The sequence below is a fragment of the Ambystoma mexicanum genome, chromosome 8, assembly GCF_040938575.1.
Source record: "Ambystoma mexicanum isolate Mex_15411 chromosome 8, UKY_AmexF1_1, whole genome shotgun sequence".
NCBI lineage: Eukaryota > Metazoa > Chordata > Amphibia > Caudata > Ambystomatidae > Ambystoma > Ambystoma mexicanum.
Genome location: NC_090929.1, coordinates 1,573,808,740 through 1,573,819,362, shown reverse-complemented (window position 1 = coordinate 1,573,819,362; position 10,623 = coordinate 1,573,808,740). Strand labels below are relative to the sequence as shown.

General features: G+C 57.9%; 1 protein-coding gene across 1 annotated transcript; it reads right to left on the bottom strand.

Moving 5' to 3' along the window:
- Positions 1-260: 260 nt before the first annotated feature.
- ADRA2A (adrenoceptor alpha 2A) lies at positions 261-2,632 on the bottom strand. Its single transcript, XM_069611779.1, has one exon. It carries the CDS (start codon positions 1,849-1,851, stop codon positions 541-543), a length of 1,311 nt encoding a protein of 436 aa, XP_069467880.1. The 5' UTR covers positions 1,852-2,632; the 3' UTR covers positions 261-540.
- Between the last annotated feature and the right edge of the window lie 7,991 nt (positions 2,633-10,623).

Here is a 10,623-nt window from a genome sequence, read left to right as displayed (position 1 = left end):
CTAACCCCAAATGTGTCGACACTGTAGGGAGTAGCTGTGGGTGGTGGCAGCAGTGGATGAGAACCGCGCGGCGTGGCACAAGCGCGCTAGAACATGTATGGGCCCTGGCACTTCTTTTTTTGCCAATTAAGCACTCGGTTACTAAAGGGGCTACACCACTCACTCCACAAACTTGGCAACCCAGTAAGCCCAGCTGGCATCAGTGCATGATTAATACACCCATATTACTCACGAGATGGTGACAAGAATGAGGCACAATCTTTGGTATGCTTTAGTAGTAAAATATATTTAAGCATTTGAACTCTCTCACCTGATTGCCTTACAAAAATGAAGACATACAAATCATCGTACAATGTCATCGCAATATTACGGTATTTTACAAGATCTGTGCGTTTGGACTGTTGCTTACACAGTGTCCAAAACAGTGCCCCTGGCGCCCGTTTTCAAAAGGAAAGGTCTGTGTTTGTTTTGTTTTCAAGCCTCTGGGTCAGAAAGGTCCTGCCAAGCCAGGCAAGATGGCCACCGACCAGAGTGGAAGGGTCAGACAATGCGCTTCCGGTCCACCTTGCAGAGGATCTTCTTGAAGGAGCGCCTGAAGTCGTGGTTGAAGATGGTGTAGATAACTGGGTTGAGCGAACTGTTGCAGTAGCCGAACCAGAAGAAGAACTTAAATAGGGTCTCGGGCACGCCGCAGTCCTGGCAGACGGCCAACAGAGTATAGGTGAAAAAGAAGGGGAACCAGCAGATGACAAACACACCGATGACCACAGCTAGCACGAAGGTGAAGCGTTTCTCACGGTTCTGCCTGCCGCGCCAGCGGGACGCCTTGGCGGCGCTCCGCTCATCCTCGGTCCCCCGGCGTGGCAAGCTATCCCCTGGCTTGATCTGGCTCAGCTTAGTCTTGCCTTTGCCCCGGCCGGGCGGCCTTTCCTGTCTCTTCTTGGAAGTACTCTTCTTCTCGTGGTGGTCGGAGGAGGACGAATCCTCCATGTCAATGCCGTTGGCCTGCGGCTCACCGTCCCGCTCGCCGGACCCGCCAGCCTCCTCGGCCTTCTCCCCGTTGAGCCGGATGGGCAGCTCCTTCTCGTTGAAGCCATTCTGCCTTTTCTCCGGCTCACCGTTGCTTCTCTTGCTTGGGGGGACGCGGGTCCTCCGCTTGGCGATCTGGTAGATCCTGATGTAGACCAGGATCATGATCACGCAGGGCGCGAAGAAGGAGCCGATGCAGGAGGAGATGATGTACCACTTCTCGTCGTTGATCTTGCACTTGGGGTCCTCCTTCTTGCCGCTCTCCTTCTCCATGGATATCAGCGGCGGGAAGGAGATGACGGCCGAGATCACCCAGACGATGAAGATGATGCACTTGATCCGCCTCGGCGTCCTCTTGAGGTTGTACTCGATGGCCTGGGTGATGGACCAGTACCGGTCCAGGCTGATGGCGCACAGGTGTACGATGGACGAGGTGCAGAAGAGCACGTCCAGGGCCAGGTAGATCTCGCACCAGGCCTTCCCAAAGTACCAGTAGCCCATGACCTCGTTGGCCAGAGAGAAGGGGATGACCAGCGTGGCCACCAAGATGTCCGCCGAGGCCAGCGAGACCAGGAACAAGTTCTGGGGGGCTTTGAGGGCCCGGCTGGTCAGCACGGCAATGATGACCAGCACGTTGCCGAAGACGGTGAAGAGCATGAGGAGGCCAACCAGGGAGATGAGGGCCAGGGTGGTCTGCAGGGAGTAGGGCGACCCCTTCTCCCCCGGCTCGGTCCCATTCTGAGTCCCGTTGGGGCAGTTCAGCTGGCACTCCATAGACGAAAAGCCCCCCCTTTCCACTAGCGGGTTCTCCAGGTTAAACATGAAAGTGCGGGTGGGGGCAAGCACTTCAGACCCTCCTGCTCACAGCATCTACAGAGCTGTGGCCCCAAGCACGAGGGGTGGCTTCTCTGAGGCGTTTGGCCCTTGTGTCCTATGGCTGTGAAGAGGCACGGCGAGTGGCTTTCGAGGGTCGCTTCACCTGGAAACCCTGCTGCCTCCCACTCTGGTCCTAAAGGGGTTCATACGTTGCCAGGCTTAAGTTCGAGTAGGTGGTCCCCGAGCGAGCCTCCCTTTCGTTTGGCAAGGGGCGTTATTCGCTGATAAAGTTCCGCGCCTTGCCTTCGGTGGTCAGTCTTGGAGGCTAAGCCATAAAGCTTCCGAATAGAGCTGGAAATCAGAGGGCGGCCGCCGCAGCTTCTTTTACGTGTGTTACTAAAAAGACGCGGCAAAAGAGACCAAAATCCGATAAACCGCCTTATATTTTCAATTAACAGTCGAAGGTGTCGGGAAAACGGTCCCCATTTTCGTCTTCTGGCAAATGAACGAAAACTTGCCGTTTTTCTTCCTATCCAGAAAAGTCGGTCTCCTCCGCAGAAGTCTGGCGTGGATGTGCTGGAGTCGTTGGCGGGTTTCTCTCGCCCGTGCCATGAAAAGGAGTGGGCTGCCCCTCTCTCGCCGCCCCCCTGGCTCGCTGTGAGCCCGGCTGCCCCTGCAGGAGATGGACGGAGCCGATAAGGGCGGCTCGGTGGGGCTGGCTGGCTGGCTGGCTGCTGATGCCGCCTTCCCGGCAGCGACACTCGTTATATAGCCCCAGGATCAAGGGTGCGTTGCAGAGTAGCTGAGCGTCAGGCCCCACGTGAGAACACCCCTACGCCCACCCCCTCCCTTCCCCAGCGCTGGCTGGCGCGAATAGGGCAGGTCGGGCGTGGGTTCGTGCGCCTTCGCCCCCAGTTATCACCCAGAGGAAGAGGGTGGGACGGACGCAAGGAGAACGCGACGATTTTCGGTGCTTTTCCGAGTGGGCTCCACGAACGGGCGGCGGCGTGCATTTCTGAGGGGCGACCACATATCGAAGCTGCAAACGTTGCAGGCGAGCTCCACTTAACTCTGCACAGCCTGCAAGGAGGGATCGGGGGGTACTAACGGCAACAGAGTGTAGGTACACCTGGCTCACGGCAGCGGCGCTCCGGGAGGCGATGCCCGCGCATGCACCTTGGCGGAGGGTGGGTGTGTGGAGGGGGTGTTCAGTGCATGCGCTGGGACTGACACCACACAAGGAGCGTGTGACGGTAACAGCGTCTCTGCGGAAACTGCGCGACCGGGCGCAAACAACATCGCGCTCCTCACTTCCTGCCATTATTGCAGACACACCACAGCAGTGTGGTGGTCCACACTGGGGGCACCCGAGCGGGACACACGCAAGCCGTGGGGCACCCGGCTGGACAATGACACTACAAACACGGAGTGTGGCACCCTGCAAGAGTCGGCAACACGCCCCGGTTAAAGGGGCCACACACCACAAACAGTGCACGCACCAGGCAGCCACCACACTCCATGTCACAGAACACGGGCCGCACACCTGGTAAACTACAAAGCATGGTAAAGTCTTCACTGCTTGGAAGAGTGCTGCAGTCTTGACCCCCTCCCCCACCACACACACACACACACACATACACACACACACACACACACACACACACACACACACACTCTCTCTCTCTCTCTCTCACACACACACACTCTTTCTCTCCCACTCTCTCTCTCTCTCTCTCTCTCTCTCTCTCTGTGCGTGCACGCATGCGAAGAGCGCGCTCCACACAATGACGGCTTGCATTGATGAGGTTACACTGTGTCCATTTACGCTCGAAAGGTGCTGCTGCACATCTCGGCTGTGTGCGTCTTTCAGTGCACACGCCACAGGGACAGGCTCACGCTGCACGAATGCACGGCCAGGCCAGACGCACTGTCGGCAGAGGAAGCCTGCCTGCATGCAGCCCAGCCTGTTGCTAAACACCTCGCCGGGTTTCCCATCAGTAATGCGCCCATCAGCGCGCGCGACAGTAACCAGCGGCTCTGCCGGGGAAAGTAAACACGCTTTGTTTTTTTGTCACCGCCACCAGGCTTAATTGCCAAATTCAGTTTCCAACAGCAGCCTTCCCAGCAAAGCAATCTGATTACTGTCCACTCAGCCCTGGCCGGGCTCTGGGCTCCAACCTAAGTGGATGATGCTGGCGCTCGGTCCGTCCCCTCCAAGACCCCGGAGGAGCGGTGCGTGCGAGAGCTCCAGCAGCAGGAACAGGGAAGCAGCGGGTCCTGCGGCTGCAAGCAGATGCAAGCAGCTTGCCCTGAAGCTGAAACCATAGATAGGCAGCGTGCCCTGCAGCTGCTACCTCAAGCAAGCAGCGTGCCCTGCATCTGCAACCACAGGGAGAGAGTGTGCCCTGCAGCTGCAACCACAGGGAGACAACATGCCCTGCAGCTGCAACCACAGGGAGAGAGTGTGCCCTGCAGCTGCAACCACAGGGAGAGAGTGTGCCCTGCAGCTGCAACCACAGGGAGAGAGTATGCCCTGCAGCTGCAACCACAGGGAGAGAGTGTGCCCTGCAGCTGTAACCACAGGGAGACAACATGCCCTGCAGCTGCAACCACAGGGAGAGAGTGTGTCCTGCAGCTGTAACCACAGGGAGACAACATTCCCGGCAGCTGCAACCACAGGGAGAGAGTGTGCCCTGCAGCTGTAACCACAGGGAGACAACATGCCCTGCAGCTGCAACCACATGGAAGCATTGTGCCCTGAAGCTGCATCCACAGGGATGCAGCGTGACCTGCAGCTGCAACCACAGGGACCCAGCGTACCCTGCAGCTGCAACCACAGGGAGACAGTGTGACCTGCAGCTGCAACCACAGGCAATCAGCGTGCCCTGCAGCTGCAGCTACAGGGAGACAGTGTGCCCTGCAGCTGCAACTCCTGGCAAACAGTGTGCCCTGCATCTACAACCACAGGGTGTGCCCTGTAGCTGAAACCACAGGGAGACAACATGCCCTGCAGCTGCAAACACAGGAAGGGAGTGTGCCCTGCAGCTGCAACCCCGGGTAAACAGCGTGCCCTGCAACTGCAACCACATGGAAGCATTGTGCCCTGAAGCTGCATCCACAGGGATGCAGCGTGCCCCGCAGCTGCAACCAGAGGGAGACAGCTTGCCCTGCAGCTGCAACCCAGGCAAGCAGCATGCCCTGCAGCTGCAACCACATGGAAGCATTGTGCCCTGCAGCTGCAACCACAGGGAGGCAGTGTGCCCTGCAGCTGCAACCACAGGGAGGCAGTGTACCCTGCAGCTTCAACCACAGGGAAGCAGCATGCCCTGCAGGCTCATGGAAGCAGGGTGTTTCGCAGCTGCAGAGGCAGGGAAGCAGGGTGCCGAGCAGAGACGGCTAGATGGAGGCATCGTGCCCTTCAGCTGCAACCACAGGGTGGCAGAGTGTCCTGCAGCCTCAGCCACAGAGAAGTAGTGTGCTCTGCAGGTTCATGGACGCAGGGTGTTCTGAAGCTGCAGGGAAGCAGTGTGTCCGGCAGAGGCGGCTAAATGGAAGCACCATGCCCTTCAGTTGAACCATGCAGAAGCAGCGTGCCCTGCAGCTATAGGTGCAGAGAAGAAGCTTGCCTGCAGCCACAGGGAAGCATCGTGCCCTGCAGCTGCAACCACAGGTGCTAAGCAGCGTGCTCTGCAGGCTCAGCTATGCAGCAAGCTATGCAGCTGCAGAAATAGGGAAGCAGCATGCCCTGCAGCTGCAACCACAGGTATGCAGCGTGCCCTGCAGTTGCAACCATAGTAAAGCAGCGTGCCCTGCAGCTGCAACCACAGGGAAGCAGCGTGCCCTGCAGGCTCAGCAAAGCAGCATGCCCTGCAATTGCAACCACATGGGAGCATCATGCCGTGCAGGCGCAACCACATGGAAGCATTGTTCCCTTCAGATGCAACTACAGGGAAGCATCATGCCCTGCAGCTGAAACCACAGGGAAGCAGTGTTCACTGCAGCTGCCACCCCAGGGAGGAAGAGTGCCCTGCCGCTGCAAAAACAGGGAACCAAGGTGCCCTGCAGAGGCGGGTGCATTGAATCCTTGTGCCTTTGGGTTGATCCATGGGGAAGCAGCGTGCCCTGCAGCTGCAGGCACTGAGATGCAGAGTGCTCTGCAGGTGCAGGGAGGCAACACAGAGGCAGCAACATGGTAGTGTCATGCCCTGCAACCACAGGGAATCAGTGTGCCATGCAAGCTCAGGGAAGCAACATGCCCTGCAGCTACAGGTGCTGGGAAGCAGCATGCTCTACAGGTGCAGGGAAGCAGTGTGGCCTAGAGCTGCAACCACAGGGAAGCAGCGTGTCCTGCAGGCTCAGTGAAGCAGCATACCCTGCAGCGGCAGGTGCAGGGCAGCAGCATGCCCTGCAGAAGCAGCTGCAATGACGCATCATACCGTGCAGCTGCAACCACAGGGAAGCAGCATGCCTTGCAGCCTCAGGGAAGCAGCGTGTTCTGTAGGTGCAGGGCAGCAGCATGCCCTTCAGGCTCAAGGAAGCAGCGTGCCCTTCAGCTGCTGGCAAAGAGAAGCAGCAGGCCCTGCAGTGGCAACTACACAGAAGCATTGTGCAGTGCAGCTGCAGTAACTTGAAAGCATCTTGCCCTGCATCTGAAGGCGTAGGGTAGCAGCATGCCCTGCAGAAGCAGCTACATGGAAGCATTGTGTGCAGCAACTGCAACTACATAGAAGCATTGTGCACTGCAGTTGCAGCCACAAGAAAGTAGAGTGTCCTGAAGGATGAGGCACAGAGCAGCATCGTGCACAGAGGCAGCTACATGGAAGCCACTACTTCCCTGTGGCTGCAGCTGCAGGGCACAATGCTTCCATCTAGCTGCCTCCACAGGGAAGTAGTGTGACCCGCAGGCACAGGTAAGCAGTGTGCCCTACAGGCTGAGGGCAGCAGTGGATTAGGCGGGTATATGCAAGCAGCATGTCATGCAGCTACAGGGCAGCAGTGTGCGAAGAGGCAGACTGCAGGCACAGGGAAGAAGCACATCCTACAAGTGTTAGCACAGGGAAGTAGCGTGTCCTGCAGCTGCAGGTGCAGGGTAGCAGTGTGCCCTGCAGAGGCACCTACATGGCAGCCTCATGCCCTGCAGCTACAGCCACAGGGAACCAACCTGAACTGCAGGCTCAGGGCTGGTGCATGCCCTGCAGCTGCAGGCACAGGGCTGCAGCATGCGAAGAGGCAGCTACATAAAAGCACTGTGCTCTGCAGCTGCAGCCGCAGCGAAGCAGCTTGAACTGCAGGCACAGAGAAGACGTGCATTCTACAGCTGTTAGCACAGGGAAGTAGCGTGTCCTGCAGGTGCAGGGCCGTGGTGTTCCCCGCAGAGGCTGCTACATGGCAGCCTCATGCCCTGCAGCTGCAACCGCAGGTAACCACTCTGAACTGCAGGCTCAGGGCTAGTGCATGCCCTGCAGCTGCAGGCACAGGACTGCAGCGTGCGAAGAGGCAGTTACATAGAAGCACCGTGCTCTGTGGCTGCAGCCACAGGGAAGCCGCTTGAACTGCAGGTACAGGGAAGAAGTGCATCCTACAGCTGTTAGCACAGGGAAGCCCACGTGCCTTGCAGCTACATTAAAAATGCATGCCCCGCAGCTGCAGGCAAGGGGAAGGAGCATGCCATTCAGTTGCAGGCTCAAACAGCATGGCCTCCTTTTACAGCCACAGAGAAGCAGCTTAACCTGCAGCTACAGGCGAGCAGTGAGCCCTCTAGTTGCAGGCAGACGGAAGGAGTGTGTCATAGTGCTACAGGAAAGCAGTGGGCCATGCAGCTGCAGACACAGGGGGGGTAGTGTGCCCTGCAGACACAAGGAAACCGTTTGTTTCATTACAGCAGGCACAGGGAAGAAGCATGCCGTGTTGCATCCGACACAGGGTAGCAGCGCTACCCCACCCCCATCTACAGGCAAAGGGAAGCAACGTGCTATGCTACGGCAGGCAAAGGCGAGAAGTGGCCCTGCAGGTACACAGCAGCACAGTGCCCTCCAGCTGCAGGGGCAGGAAAGAAATCTCCCCAGCAGGCACAAGGAAGTGGCCAGCCCTACAGCGGCAGGCATAAAGAATTGGCATGGTATGCAGCTGCACACAAAGGAATGCAGTGCCCCCTGCAGCTGGATTCACAGAAACGTATTGTGCCACCCAGAGGCATCTATAGGGAAGCAGCATGCCATGTACGAGCAGCTACAGGTAAGCAGCATGCCCTCAAGCTGCAGGCAAAGCTAAACGCACGATGTCCCCTGGAGCTAAAAGCACACATGCAGTGCGCCGTGTGGCTGCAGGGAAAGAGCAGCAGTGCGCAACTGCAAGCACAGGGAGGTAGCATGCCCTGAAGGGACATGGGTTTGGCGGGCTGTGAGCCTGCAGGTAAGTGACATGCCCTGCTGCTGCAGGAACAGGGAAACAGTGTGCATGCAATGGCAGGCTAAAGGGTAGAAGCATGCCCTGCTGTTGAAGTTACATGGATGTGACATGCCCTGCAGTTGCAGGCACAGGGAAACGGGCATTCCATGACAAGGCAGCTGCATGCAGGCAACACGCCTTGAAACTGCCGACATAAAAACAAAGTGTGGTATTCCCTGAAGCTGCAGACACATGGAGCTAGTATGCACTGCAGCTGCAGCCACTGGGAAGCAGTGTGCCCCGCAGCAGCAGCTACTGGGAAGCATTGTACCATGCAGAGGCTGTTACAGGGAGGTACCGTGCCCAGAAGACACGGGGAAAGGGAGGCAGCATTGTCTGCAGCAGCAAGCATGGGGAAAGAAGCGTGCCCTGAAACTGCAGGTACAGTAAAGGAGTATGCATGCCATCAAGTGCCGGAACAAGGATCAGCATTCCCTGCAGCAGCAGGCACAAGGCTGTAGCATACATTGCAACTGCAGTCACAGGGTAACAACATGCCCTGCAGATGCAGCTACAGAGAAGGAGTGTGCCCCAAAACTGCAGCTGCAGGGAAGTAGCAAGTCCAACAAGCACAGATGAGTGTCATGCCCCAACACTGAAGTCACAGGGAAACAACATGCCAGGTAGAGGCAGCTGCGGAGAAGCAGTGCACCCTAAAACTGCAGCTGCAGGGAAGCTGCATGTCCTGCAGTCACAGGAGAGCAACATGCCTTCCACCTAATGACACAGGGAAGCAGCATATCCCGAAGGCACAGGGAAGGAGCGTGCCCTGGCACTGCGGTCACAGGGAAACAGCATGCCCTGCAGCTGACGACACAGGGGAGCAGCATGCAGTCACAGGGAAACAACAGGCCATGCAGATACTGATACAGGGAAGGAGCATACCCCGTAGGCACAGGGAAGCAGCATATCCCGAAGGTACGGGTAAGGATTATGCCCTGGCACTGCAGGCACAGGGAAACAACATGCCATGCAGATACAGGGAAGCAGCATGCATCCCCGGGGAGCAACATGCCATGCAGATGCCGACACAGGGGAGCAGCATGCATTCACAGGGAAGCAGCATGTCCTGCAGTCATAGGGGAGCAACATGCCTTCCACCTGCTGACACAGGGAAGCAGCATATCCCGAAGGCACAGGGAAGGAGCGTGCCCTGGCACTGCAAGCACAGGGGAGCAACATGCCCTGCAGCTGCCGACACAAGGAAGGAGCATACCCCGTAGGCACAGGGAAGGAGCATGCCAGATAGAGGCAGCTGCAGAGAAGCAGTGTACCCTAAAACTGCAACTGCAGGAAAGCAGTATGTCCTGCAGTCACAGGGGAGCAACATGCCCTGCAGCTGCCGACACATGGAAGGAGCATACCCCGTAGGCACAGGGAAACAGCACACCCCGAAGGCACAGGGAAGGAGCGTGCCCTGGCAGTGCAGTCACAGGGAAACAGCATGCCAGGCACAGGCAGCTGCAGAGAAGTAGTGCACCCTAAAACTGCAGCTACAGGAAAGCAGCATGTACCACAGACACAGGGAAGGGGCATGCCCTGGCACTGCAAGCACAGGGAAGAACAGGCCATGCAGATGCAGACAGAGGGAAGCAGCATGTCATGCAGACACAGGGAAGGAGCATGCCCTGGCACTCCAAGCATAGGGAAACCGCATGCCAGGCACATGCAGCTGCAGAGAAGCAGTGAGCCCTATAACTGCCGACACAGAGAAGCAGAAAGTCCTGCAGCCACAGCAGCATGCCCTGCAGACACAGGGAAGCAGCATGCCCTGCAGACACAGGCAAGGAGCATGCCCTAGCACTGCAAGCACAGGGAAGAACAGGCCATGCAGATGCAGGCACAGGGAAGCAGCATGCCCTGTAGGCACAGGGGAGGAGCATGCCCTGGCATTGCAAGCACAGTGAACAGCATGACAGGCACAGGCAGCTGCAGAGAACCAGTGTGTCCTATAACTGCCGACACAGAGAAGTAGCATGTCCTGCAGACACAGGGAAGGAGCATGCCCTGGCACTGCACTCGCAGGGAAGCGGCATGCCAGGCAGACACAGGGAAGCAGCATGTCCTGCAGACACAGGGAAGCAGCATGCCCTGGCACTCCAAGCATAGGGAAACCGCATGCCAGGCACATGCAGCTGCAGAGAAGCAGTGAGCCCTATAACTGCCGACACAGAGAAGCAGAAAGTCCTGCAGCCACAGCAGCATGCCCTGCAGACACAGGGAAGCAGCATGCCCTGCAGACACAGGCAAGGAGCATGCCCTAGCACTGCAAGCACAGGGAAGAACAGGCCATGCAGATGCAGGCACAGGGAAGCAGCATGCCCTGTAGGC

What these genes read in the sequence shown, in the direction of transcription:
- ADRA2A (XM_069611779.1), bottom strand. Translation starts at nt 1,851, where the DNA reads ATGTTTAACCTGGAGAACCCGCTAGTGGAAAGGGGGGGCTTTTCGTCT.